General features: G+C 45.4%; 1 protein-coding gene across 1 annotated transcript; it reads right to left on the bottom strand.

The window, feature by feature from the left end:
• Positions 1-9,698: 9,698 nt before the first annotated feature.
• Positions 9,699-13,669, bottom strand: LOC136471613 (large ribosomal subunit protein bL21c). The gene is made up of 5 exons (XM_066469361.1): positions 13,354-13,669; positions 12,692-12,772; positions 10,384-10,485; positions 10,230-10,304; positions 9,699-10,097 (listed from the first exon to the last, which is right to left on the bottom strand). Exons 1-5 carry the CDS (start codon positions 13,639-13,641, stop codon positions 10,014-10,016), a joined length of 630 nt encoding a protein of 209 aa, XP_066325458.1. The 5' UTR covers positions 13,642-13,669; the 3' UTR covers positions 9,699-10,013.

Raw genomic sequence — 13,669 nt, 5'->3', positions numbered from 1 at the left:
CCGAGAGGGGAAAAGAGGGGAAATTACGGCATTCCTGTGGGGACTTTAATTTAATGGAAAAGTCGTTTTCTGTTTCGTCTCCTTGGGCAGCGCGATGCCAACTTGTTGCCAAGTTTGTTTGGATTTTAGCAGGAATGACCCCGTCATAATTTTAATCCAACATCGATCCATTTTGAAGAAGCTTTTTTGACGTCCAAGATCAGAGGGGAAAAATGGATATACTATTCATGAAAATTCATAGGAGGATTAAGTCCACTTTTGGCTCCTCAGCTGGTGTAATTTTAACCTCCACCTACAAAATTGTCTAGTACCGGTATCCCAACTGTCAAAACCGTTCACTTTTAACACCTGGGCGGAAGCAAGGCTGTTTTAACCAACGTTGAGCGGTTTTGACCACGCCTCCCTCTCCACGCTACACAGCCTGACAAACCGATGTTGGGGCCTCTGTTCTTCCCTGCCAGTTGCTCGAAACCGGAAAGTGCTTGAATAAATGTTGTAGTTCTAAGTGTAAGCTGGGGGAAGTGCTTGAATAAAGGTTGTAGTTCTAAGTGCAAGCTTGTGGCTAATAACTTGAACGGGCTAGAGTGCCACAGTGAAATCTAAGAAACACACACGCCAAAAATTGTGCAGCACTCTATTTCGGCTGGTGTCTGCGGTCACCACGTCCGGTCGTCGAGGGTCGAGCACCTGCTCGCCCTGCACCGTGCTGCCTCGCTGCGCTGTCATAGCAATTCGCCTGCCCGCCCCGCTGTCGCGCCCGTGCCGTGGCTGAGCCGCTCTAGCCTCGTTCTGCCGTCGTCGCTTCTCCGGTTGTTGCCCTGGCCGATCCTGCTGACCTGCTGCGCCCGCGCTGCCCCTGCTGCTTGGCCGCCGATCGTGCTGCTGCCTCGCTACCGCACCCGACCGTGCCCTTGTCGTCGCAACGCTCGACGGCTGGCCGACTGACACGCTGTTGCGTGTGCCTTTGCTGCACGCTGGCTCTGCCACACCGAGCTGTGTGCCTATCGCGTCCACACCATGGCTGAGAGCCCTGCCGCCACTGCGTGCCTGGTTGGGCACAGCGCTGCGCCCCGTCTCGCCCATGTCGAGCCATCATCTGCGCATGCACGCGACACCACTGTCGCGGTTCCGCCACATCAGATAGCCAGGGTGAGCTCTCTGATGCACGAAAGCCGATGCGAACTGTGTCCACAAGGTAGCTAGGAACCTCGGGAGGCTACGTGTAAGAGGAATTGAAGAGAGGTCGAGTGTAGGTGATGAATTTTGGAGGCGGAACCGGGGAACTCGGCTGCGGTGCATGGAGGCGGCGTCCGTGGCGAGCTCGGCTGCGACGTAGGGAGGCGGTAGCACTGTAGCCTGCTCGTGCGCTGCCGTGCTGCTCAGGCGCCGCCGCCGCCACTTGCTCGAGCGCCACCGCCCTGCTCGCGTGCTGCGCGCTGCAGCCTGCTCGCGTACCGCCATGCTACTTGAGTGCTGCCGTCGTAGCCTGCTCGCCGCCGGTGTTAGGAGGAAAGAGAGGGGCCAACGTGGCATAGTCAACACCGAGGCTAGCGCCGCTGCGTCGGAGGGAGTAGCGCCCGTGAGGGAGCCGCGCGAGGGTAGCCCCCGCCCCGCCGCGCGCGGAGAGAGGAGGCGTCGGGGAGTGGCCGTGAGGATGGAGAGGGAGGGGTTGAGTCGATGACGCGTGGGCCCCACATGTCACTAAGATGGAGGTCAACGCCAGCGTGGTGTGGTAAAAAACGCTCCACGTGGACAAAACAGCCTCACCCACACCCAGGTGCTAAAAGTGAACGGTTTTGATAGTTGGGGTACTAGCATTAGACGATTTTATAGTTAAGGATCAAAATTAGACGAACCCAATAGTTGATGGGCCAAAAGTGGACTTAATCCTTCATAGGAATAGAAATCTAAGGAAAAAACTAAAAATAGAAAGAGAAGTAGGGAATTAAGGTTTCAAACAAACAAGCCCAACCCGTAGTTGTGCGTGTTTTTCGTATTTTTCGATATAGCAAATTCGGTTCATACTTGTCTTGTATATAAAAAAAGTCTCGATCGCCCCTCGCGGCTCCCTTAGTAGTTGTTGATGTCGTCTTTCTCCCTCCTCCTCCTCTCTCCCTCTCTCCTTATCGATGACCTCATTGACGGCTAGACAAGTGAGCCTTACACTTCCGTAGATTTAGTTTTTGTTGATCATTGTTTCATCTAGAGTTTGATCAGCCTCTCCTTACCTTGACGATGTATAATCTGGCACATGCAAAGGGTCCATGAGAGTTTGTTCTAATCATATATGTTGGTTCTCTTCAAATCTTGATAGTTCATATGTTTATCAAAGTATGCGATTGATTAGCTTTTGGTGTGGCCATTTTGACCCGGTTGGTTTATTCTATGGAAATTTGTTTGCTCCACACTATGTTCTAGTGGTAAAGGGCCTTAAGCCTGCATTTCTTAGGGATTCCTCCAGCCAATCTTCTCTCAGTCAGTACTAGGTCTCATACAGACAAATGCCTTGGTAGTCTTCAGAGTCTTGTACGGTGAGGGTGGTTTGCAGGTGTATGTTTCCCTTGCTGTGTTTTAAGGGCAATTTTTAAGCTCTAACAAGATCGATTCTTGAGGTTCTATTCTTTTTAGGTGTCGCTCTGTAGAAGTTGTATCTCTTTTTAGTAGCGGTTGTTTTTTTAATGAACATTAGATATGAGGTACCATTTCGAGTATATTTATTATAGAAAATCAACCCGCATCATTCATGAGGGTAATAGTATTATTTTAGCTTGTAGACTATGGACTAAACTTGCAAATTGCTATAATCTAAGCTGGGAAAATAGTGTGTTAGATTATAAGTAATATGGCATGTGGATTGATATAATCTAGAACATATTTATTCCACTTTCATTTTGTACGTCCTCTCACCACTTCATTAGAGATCAAACACAAGGTTTGATGTCTTGTATCTCACTAATTTGGGTATTTCTTTTAACAGTAGCTAACATGTCTACTAATTTCTAGTAAGGTGCTCATAATGGTAGAATGGTCATGCAAACATTAGTATGCACTCTATTTTACAAGAGGAAAAAACCCACACGTCCTATAATGTGAAATTAAAGAAGATATCTTGATTATACCATTGCCGCACAAAGAGATTACCTCAAAAGCCAAAAGTTTATAGAAAAATAATTTGGAGGACCCAAAAAATAATAATATGATGAATAAGAACGACTTTGCATTTTGGGAAGTACTCTTGCCGTTTAAATTACAGTTCACCTTATTCTATCCTAAATTAAATTTAACTGTGTTTTTAAAATACATTGAATATAAAAGGACAAATATTTTTTATCAAAATATACCGCATTAAAAATCAAATAAAACAAAACTATATGTTCTAGATGTTGGTGAATTTTCTAAGAGTTTAATTAAAGTTAAAAAGTTTGAATTGAGACAAACGTAATAGTGAAAAATGACTACATTTTAAAACATAGGAGAATATTTGTAATTCATGGATGGAGCCTCTTACAAGAAAAGGCAAAGGACGATGTTTTGAAATATTGGTGAGACATGTAATATACCTGCATACGGAAATTTGTATTGAGGCAACGGAGGTTTCAAACAATGTTTTATGTCCAAAATGCAAGTAGACTCCGTAGCACAAGTGTATAGGTTACACTTGATGTTAAATTGATTTACGTAAATCTGTAACTGAAAGTAAGGGAGAATATTTAAAAAAAATGCGTGGATCGAAAAGAAAAGAGAATCTGTGGATGTCCTGGTCCGCAAATCTGACATCGTCAGGGACCTTACAGCAAAAGGCTACTCGACCGAACGAAGCCGCTTGGAAGGAACCAAAAAAAGTGCGCATGCGCGGCATGGCCCCTGCTGCGATCGGCAGCGCACCTCACGCCACCGCCCACCCTCGCACCCACGCACCGGCGCGTGGGTCCAAGGACCCACGATGCCCCCCACGTCAGTGACGTCTATCCGCTAAGACGGATCACGGAAGCAGGACGTGGAACGCGGCCCGTCACTGGTGACGCGACCCGCTGTGGCCGGTGGCCGCTGCCTGGGATTGGGATCGTGTTGTGCGCGGGCCCCGCGGCGAGCGAGGGATTGTCGCGGCGGGCGGCGGCGTCCGGGTCGCCATCCTGGCGCCCTTGGTTTTTGCCACGAGAGGACAGAGGAGGGGGAGTGCGTCCCGCCTGACGTGTCGGCCTCCTTCCCCGCTGTGATCTCCGTGACCGTGACCTGACCTGTGAGGCTCACTCACACTGTGGCTCCGTTCGGCTTTCCCACGATCCGGTCTGTTCGGTTTTTTAGCGGGAAGAGTATTTTTTTTATAATAATTCAGCTTTGATTTATTTATTTTAGCTAATTTCAACTAAATGAACGGGGCCTATGAGCGCTGGGATCGGTGTCGGTCCTAAGTGTAAGGCATGAGGTGCGATGGCCGAGGGCCCAAGTGGAGGAGGGGCTCAAGCCTAGGTATACAAACCCCTAGGTCCTATAGTCCATTAGACATTAGCAAACTAATAAGAAGAGAGACATAAAACTGGTCAGGTGACCAAAAAGACAGTATCGGTATTTCTTTCCTAGTTTTCTTTCCCCACGGCCCTCGAGTAGAGAGGAGGCGAGGAGTCACGCTGCACATAGCATACTCTGATCGTGAGTTCGCGACGTGCGTCTTACACACGTGAAGCTGGCGAGCCGCGCCGCCGCGAAGAGCTAGACTACCGGAGACACGGACACGGCGCACGAGGACGGCGACCAGGCAGGGCTCCACGATGACAACATCTTGATTCTTGGTTTCTTAAGAATTACGATCACCGATCAGTTGTTTCCAAAATAATTATTTGTATAGTATTACATACTTCTAGTACTTTGTACCCATATAGTCATATTTTTCTTCTAATTTAGGTGTTAGAATTTTAGAATGTTATCTAAGAAATATTTGTCATGGGTGAGAAAAGAAAACAAATATATTATTTTTTTAATCTACATTGTTGCTCGATAATTATCATACATCTATAAATATATTGCTTAATCTATATTGTTCCTCAATATGTTATTAAATTTATTTTCGTTTTACAAATAAAATTAGCACTTATATATTATAAAATTTTATATATGAGCAGACGACGAGATCACCGGAGGGCTTTAAAATTGTAGGACCGGCACTGGCCAACACGTACATACTTCCGACGCTCGCTGCGCCTCACCCATCAGACAAAAGTGCATGTGAGAGCAGTTTGCATATGTTTTTGGATCTGTGGTTACTCAACACGCAGGCAGGAGTGGAGCTGATTTTATGAGCTGTATTTTTCCTCCTTTGCGATTCATCGGCGACTCTCATGTGATTCTGGGGGCCTTTTAGGTGACGGTGCTCACACACAAAGGCCGCCGAACCTGCAGCCTACTAAAGGATTAACAGAATGATTGAGAGACAAGTTTTTCTTTGCCAGCTAATGAATCGATTATCTAAAAAGCTAATTGGCATTTAAGGGTAAATTGAGCTAATTCAAATTGCTTGGAGAACTAAACTGACCCGACCCAAAACTTTGGTCAGGGGTAAACATAGTGGACATGTTTGGTTGCCCATATCATCTCTAGCCAAGCTCATCATGTGTAGAAACCATGTGTTTCGATGCCTAGCTGTGTCGCCGAGACACGCCGCGTGCATCCAAAAGGGCTTCCTCGAGCCAGGCCCGAGGGAAACACATGTCTTATCTGGTGAGCCAGGCTTGCCCGTGCGAGAATTAGCATGTATTAGTACAATTAATGATGTCATTAGCACATACTTATGAATATGAAGTGATTTTAAAACAAATTAAGCCTTGATAAGATAAGTTAAATGTTATTATGACATAATATCATAAAATAATCAATATTTTAATATTTATTTTGATACACTCATGTTACATGATTTGGCAAGCCTAGCGCCCGGACGTTCAGCCCTAGGCCTGCGTCCAGTCGCGGATCCCGTTCACCCGTGCCAGCATCCCGCTCATGTACACTTGAATAAAAAAACCCGCGACGTACGCAGCCCCCTTCGCTCAGTGCCCATCCCGCTCCGAAGGCCACGCCCGTTCGTACAGAGCTCCCTCGCTTGTGCCCGACGCATGCAGCTCCGTCGTCCCACGCCCATCACCCATCCCTCGTTCGTACGGAGATCAGGTCGAGCTCGAACGACCATGGCGAGATGAAGGGAAGGGAAAGGGAGGGGAGGGAGAGGAGAGGGCGAGGCGCGCTACGCGAGGAAGGCGTGAGGTAGGAGCCAAATCTTTGCGGTAGGCCGCTCTCCACCAGCCACCCGGCACGGTGCAACATACGATCTACTTTTGAAACATCTAGATGAAACATATGCAACATACGTCTGAAGACAGATGAAACACTTGAAACATGCGTGTATAGTCATTGCAACAAGTGCAACACCCCGATCTACTTTTGAAACATCGAGATAAAAACATTTGCAACATAAGTCTGAAAAAGATGAAACACTTGAAACACGCGTTTGAAATATGTGTGTGTAGCATTGCAACATGTACAACACCAAGATCTACTTTTGAAACATCCAGATGAAAATTTTGAAATAAACGTATGAAACAACTGAAACACCTGAAACATAGACCTGAAACACTTGAAACCACATCGTCGCTGGCGGCCATGGCCTACCTGGTGCGGAACTGTGGTGGCTCCACGTAGGCGAAGGGAAGCTCGGGGACGAGGCTTGACGTGGCAGCTCTAGCGGCGGCATCGTAGATCTACACCGAGGCGTGCGCTCGGCGGGGGCGGGGAGCTCGGGGCGTCCGCACGGCCAACTATGAGGCGACTGGTGGCGGAGATAGCATCGGCGGGATGGAGATGGCACTACAGGCAGCGGCGTACGACAGGCGGAGCGTCGCGGCGCTTGAGGGCCGACACTGTCTTGTAGACAGCGTGGGATGAGGGCGGATGCTTTACCGTCTCCGGTATTTTATTTTTATTTTCACCACGGCGGATGTGGATGACCTACCTCATGAGGAAAAACCAGCGGAAATTCCCAGCTCCGGTATTTTATTTTTATTTTCACCAGGGCGGTCTGCATCAACATCAACAATGCAATTTAAATTTAAACAAACAATCGAAGGAAGCAAACTTCTCCTTATGGTCGCGAAAAACAAGTAGAGAAATCGTCCAATGTCCGGAGCGATGAAATTGAGAATAATTACCAACCAGGTGTCTTGTCTTTGCTTGCTGCGTTGCATTGCTGTGTAATTACTATTAATTACGGAGTACTACATAAACAAAACAAAACAACGTCGTCATGCATCGCATCCTAGTTGGATTCGACGAGTCTCGCCAAGCAGGGCAGCGCCTTTTCTGCCCAAGTTTGGTTGAACCGTTCGGTGACGCACACGCACGGACCTCACGCTTTTCAGTGAGGTGAATGCATTAATGAAGGATGACAAGGGCCATGATGCGCAGGTTATGTTTGTAAATTAGCAGCGTGGACGACCCGCTTTGGCTCCAACCGAGCCTAATAAAAAAATTAATTAACCGCGCGGATCTCCCCACCCCAAACCACAATGCGTTTAGGTCTAGATAGATATCCATGTCAGGTCCCATTATATTAATTAGCTTGCACACCAAAGATTGTTTACGGATATATACAATACACAACAAAGAGGCTGATCAGTGCTGATTCATATATACATGATGTCCGGTATCCGTAGCGGAATACTCAAATTCAGATACATGATGATATGGATATTTTATTCTGTTATATTTTATTCAACACTAGATTGACGGTATTCAAATCTAAATCCGAGAAATGCTGTAGCTATATGTATTTGCATCCATAGAGATTCGTCTGTATCCAACTCGTTTACATTCCTAATTGTCAGTATGAAAAATAATAATAGTTCAATTTTAAATGTGTTGGCATGCCTGAGAATAAGTGATAGGAAGGGAGAGAAAAGGTTGCTATAGTTGCGCATTACTTGTATGATTGTATCTACTCGGACCTGAGAGTATCCAAACAAATCAACCATATAGAGAAGAATAAGGACAGACAATGGATGATGACAATATAATCACGCCACTATGAACAGATTCAGTTCAACCTATAAAATAAAACAAATAAAAAATGGTTGGGGGGGCGACGGCGCATTTGCCCAGGAAGAAAAGCGGATCCCGTGCGTGGCCTGTGGTGGCCGCTGGCGTTTCCCCGCCCGACGTGGAATCTACCCACGCCGTGGCATCAGCGTCCCCACGCGTAAACTATGGAGTGGTTAAACGTGGGAGACTGGGAGCACATGCGCAAAAGATTGGCCGACGCGGGCAACGTTTTTCCCCGGGCGGATGTGGATGACCTGATGAGGAAAAACCAGCGGAAATTGCCGACGCACTCGGCACTCAGGCAGCAAGACCTGACGTCCAGAGTCCAGGGCAGAGCAGCCAGCACCTTGGACTCTTGCAAAGAGTTACGCAGGATTTTCAGAGACGACCTATAACACCAGGAAACACTCCTGTACTTCCCTGCAGCTAGAATATCCCAGGTGTATACTCCCTCTTCCAACAAAACATGCAACTAGGAGTTACGTACCAACAAAAGTAGTTTAAATTTGACTAAATTTGTAGTGAATACTATTCACATTTATGACTCCAAATTAATTTATTAAGAAAATACATTTCGTAATGAATCTAATGATATTTATTTGATATCGTAAATATTAATAATTTTTTTTATCTATAATTAATCAAACTTGAGATACTAAACCATGACACTATGGTAGAATTGCATGTTTTTCTATATGGAGGGAGTACCATGGATATTCCAGAGACATAAAAAAAGGCTGGTCCATGTTGCTGATGGATGCCCCACCAAGCCCTAGCTCTAGCTCTGTCCTAGCAAAAAATCTTCTGATGGCGTCTGGCTAATCACCTGTGCAAAAACTTCTAATATTTTTTTTTGAGAAAAGTCCAAAAACTTCTAATGTACTCCAGCTTGACTGCGCTTGACAAACCAACTAGTACCATGTACCAGATCGGGTAGATTTAGTAAAAGCAACTTGCTGATGTCCTCCAAGACCTTAAATTGACTAGTAGCGTTTTGGTCTCCGGCAAATGCATTCTCAAGAACCAATTTGTCTGAAGTTGGACAATGGATTATTGTATAGAACACAGATTGTAGAAGCAACCACTGGATGTAGATACCTGCATGGTTTATTCATGGGCTGTAGACCATTGGGCAGCGTTACTTCTTACGATAAACCATATTTTCCAAAATCTGTTTCGAGCACTGTTTGATCACTAAAAACGCTGATGAAATAGTCTGCAGTTCCCAAAGTTACAATGTCTGCACTGTTTGGAACTCAAATCTACAAGTCTGCAAAACTTTAGTTACTTAAAAGTGTTTCAATCTGCAAGCACTCTATCCACCGTTCTCATGAGGTTCTCTCATTTGACAATATATATGAGAGTATACAACCTTCCTCAGAATTAACATGGTGGATTGGTGCCATCAAATTCAATTGTGGACTCTTAAACGGAATTGCATTTTTGCCTAGTTAAATCCAAATAAAATCCAAAGCAACAATGAGACTTCACGATAGTGTCAACTATAACTAAAGTATTAGAGATACCTTTGTTAAGGACAAGCTTGCTTCACAAACTGCGCCCATTGCTTTAAACTCGGGTTGTCACAATCACTCAGTACCACCAATACCACCAAATTAACAATTTTATGCGGTACCATGCAAACTGCCCAAATCAAGGCTAAAATAATGTCCAACTTGTAGTAAAAAGAAATCTCTTCTTTAGGAGCGGTCTGTAATACAGCGGGCTAGCATACACAATTTGAAAAACAAAAAGAACAAGAATAGGATAGCTGATGGAACCACTGGTTGACTGGCAGCATTTGGAAATTGGAACACAAAAACAAGGTACATTTTGCTGAAAAGTGTTCCTTCCAGACAAAAAATGAAGAACAAAACTTGCATGCTACTGTACTACCAGCCATTTTGTAACTACATGACTTACAATTTAGCTTAAGCTGCAGCAGGGTCAAGTATTGGGTCAGCAGGGTACTCTTCGTATCCACTTATGCCTGTGATTCTTAACCTTGTGTTTGGCTACAAAATAAAAGAAAATTGTAAATGTAGAATCAGTCCATCTTGAAGTATATGACATGTAAATTCCAATTCAGTTGTTGTCATTATGCTTCCAACTTTCATTAGGAATTGAGGATGTCACTGGAAGCGTACCTGTCTGTGACCAAGTTTCCTCTGGTACTTCTTCTTCTTCTTGAACTTGAAGACTATAACTTTATCATCCCGTCCCTGTGGATCAAATAATGGGTTTAGAAACCAGTGAGAATTCTGTATCCATCGTTTATCCAACAACATGCAGAAGACATGCCTGCTCTTCAACCACTGCGTGAACAGCAGCATTGGTCACCACTGGCATGCCAATGTAAGCTTTTTCCCTAGTTGACACCAGTAGCACCTTGTTTAATATGATCTGTAAATCAAGAATTATTGAGAAGTGAAAATTTCTACAAAATACAAATCAGTGCTGAGGAGTGAAAGTTTCTACAAAATACAAATTAATGGTCGACTAAATGAGGCTAATACATACACCAGAACAGAAGCACTGAACAGGCTCCCCAGGACATATTAATTAGTTTATATCAACGATAGGTAATGTATTTGCTACAACATACAAGTGCATCACAAATAAATACATAAGATTCAAAGAGAAAACTACAATTTTGCACAGCAGCTGAAATTTAAAATGTTACTATAATTACAGATTAACGATTCTTTTGCTTCTAGTACTACATCAATATCACATCAAATGATTACACAATATCCTATGACAAGGCCCTGTTCGTTTCGCTGAAAAGCCAGGCTGAAAAGTACTGTTCGCTGATTTGTCGTGAGAGAAAAACACTGTACTATGGCTGATAAGCCAAGCTGATATGTATCACTGTTTTGGCATTACATAATTTGTTCTAGCACACTGAGTTAAAAGCAACGCAGTTGTAGTAGATTACGATTAACTCCTTTTCTTCCTCAAACCTATTTCATTACCCTTTCTGCTGATCTTCCTTAACATAACATGCATTCTTTGCATATGGACTTGGTATCAAATAAATAATGATACAAAAGTTGCCAGTGATCTTAGAACCTAATACCGCTTTCCTAGATAACGTCAAATGAAGAAAACATAATATCCTCCTAAAATCTTATCCACTCCTTATATTTATTCCTTCTTGTCATAATATCAATGTTTGTAAATCACCTAGTTGACTCTAGTAGCCATGGCACTGACTAGGTGATTAGTCACGATTAGTTGTTGACCAGACCGATTAGTTGAGCCTAGTCGGTCCATATAGTCTGTATATTCCAGGACCTATATACTATTACTATATATGCTAGACTATAAAAGCAAGCAACAAGAGAATAAAAGCACTAGAGGAACAGATACTAGTGAGTTTTGATGGCACTAGAACAAGATCAAGAGTAGAGCATAGCAGCACAACAAGCATAGGATAAGGGGGCAATTGGGCAAGGCAAGAAGCAGATGGAGGACGTGAGGGACACACTCAACATCGAAGGGCAAGATCATCTTGGTAGTCCCCTGGAGCAGGAGTGCTGGAGCTCAGCGGCTACAACAGGGCCAGCGGCAGCTTGGATCAGGGAGCCACCAAGCTGCAGTACTTGTAAAATGCCGTCATAAGAGGAGGGAAGGGGACCGGCAGTGGCCTGAGGAAGGGATTCGGCGCTGGTGGAGGCAGGGAAGGGGATCCAGCACCGCCAGCTACTGCAGCTTGAAGCGTCGGAGTGGAGGGCGTGTGGCGGCTTGATTTCTGGCGGCGGCTCTTGTCTGTGTACTGGGCCAAATTGGCAGCCCAGTAACTTACCTTGAAGCCCAATTGTTTAGGCCCACCCAATGACTGCAACCAGCCTGGTCACCCCTTATCTAATTGGACGACTAATCGTGATTTATTGACCACTAATCAGACAACTAGGAACCTAGTCAACCTAATTGCCTCGGTGCGCCCAATCGAGTTCAAGCAACCAACTAGGCTGAGTAATCACTATTAGTCAGATGACTAACACTGCACCATTGACTCAGGTAAGCAGACAAGCAACAAACATAAAACCATAGCCACCAAGTTCCCGGGTCAATAAGGTCGAAGAACGTGGTACGCTACTTGCGAGAGGTTTTTACACTGCAGAGTCAATGTACCTGGGTCGGGGTCGACGTTCCTGGGTCGAGGGTCGATGCCTCCGACCCCGTTTATGTGACTATGCATAAAACCTGAGCTGATAGTACCATCATGGTGGAAATGTCTATGCATTTGCACCAGATGCATCGTATCATTTGGATCTAGGACCGTGAGCAGACGAACACTACAGACTAGAGGACAATGGTGGCTTTTCTCTGTGCTCACAACATATCAAAATCTGCAATGAGAAATTACCCTATCCACCATAACAACAGACATCTAGAGAGAAGGATGTATAGGTAATAGTTTTTGCAAGCTCTTAACAGTGTAATTTTGGTGAGCAATTGCTGCTACAAGGACACAAATGCATCAAGATAAGCAGAAGATTCTCCAAATGACTTCCATATCAAAAGAATTCCAGGAGGGAAACAATACAACATCTCATAACCTACACTATTAGCTTGGAGTATGCAGACAGGTGAATCACCAAACCTGATCATTGACATTGGCACCTTTCAGTCTCTGTGTGTATATGTACCTGCCCGGCATCACAATGTATTGTCTTGAACCAATCTGTAATAAAAGAAAGCAGTCAGAATATATAAGTCTTCAGTCATTTTTTTTTTGCAAACTGCTCATTCGGACAAGAACACACAAACAATTGCCTGCTACGAGATACATTCTTGCATATTTCAGCATTTTGAAAAAAAAGGTAAAAATCAGTCAATGCAAGGCTACTAGTAAATAATCTGAAGCCCTGCAATTGTCAGCGTCACTACGCAAGCACTGTGTGATCGAGCACAGGGGCGGATCCAGAACGGGGCTGCGCCCCGGGCTGAGCTGCTGATTCACGTTCAAAACAGTCTGATCTTGCTTCTTAGGTCTCCTTTTATCTAATTAAGATCATAGTTTTTTAGGCTAAACACCACATATGTTAAAGGGGCTACATGGACTCGCCCCGGGCTGCAGCCCGGGCAGCCCGGGCCCTGGATCGAGCATTACTGTTAGTACTCACACCACCATCCTAGCCATTTTCCATGCAATGGAAGACATGCCTAACATTACAGGTAATGCAGCATAAATGAGGACATATCATTTTCAAGTAATTCAGTCCAAAGTTGCATCGTTGGAGGTACCAGAGGGAGCCAACCCACCATGACAACAGCGAAGATGTCGGCGTCCTTCCCAGCCCCCGCGGCGGCGAGCTGCGCCTCGACGGGCTCAGGTACCGCGGGTTCCTCTTCAGCCTCCACGAACTCAACCTCCACGGCCTCAGGCGACTCCTCGGCGGCGGCTCGGAGGCGCCAGCGCCGAGGCTCCACGGCGGCGACGGAGAGGGAGCGGCGCGCGGAGGGGAGAGTGGTGAGGGTCAGCGTTTTGGAGGGGAAGAGGCGGAGGGGCAGCGTCGCGGTGGCCATGGCCGCGGCGGGGAGGGGAGGCATGGATAACGAAGTAGTAGTGGTTTTCGGA

This window comes from Miscanthus floridulus, chromosome 8 (genome assembly GCF_019320115.1).
Source record: "Miscanthus floridulus cultivar M001 chromosome 8, ASM1932011v1, whole genome shotgun sequence".
In the NCBI taxonomy this organism is placed as follows: domain Eukaryota; kingdom Viridiplantae; phylum Streptophyta; class Magnoliopsida; order Poales; family Poaceae; genus Miscanthus; species Miscanthus floridulus.
The sequence above is the reverse complement of the archived record's forward strand: the minus strand, read 5'-3'. Positions and strand labels throughout refer to the sequence as shown.

Bases quoted from the DNA above. Each gene is read 5' to 3' on its own strand.
- LOC136471613 (XM_066469361.1), bottom strand. From the start codon at position 13,641: ATGCCTCCCCTCCCCGCCGCGGCCATGGCCACCGCGACGCTGCCCCTC. The intron at 12,773-13,353 runs GTGGGTTGGCTC...CTTTTATTACAG, and splicing joins ACATCTTCGCTGTTGTCATG to ATTGGTTCAAGACAATACAT. The intron at 10,098-10,229 runs GTACGCTTCCAG...TTTATTTTGTAG, and splicing joins GGAAACTTGGTCACAGACAG to CCAAACACAAGGTTAAGAAT.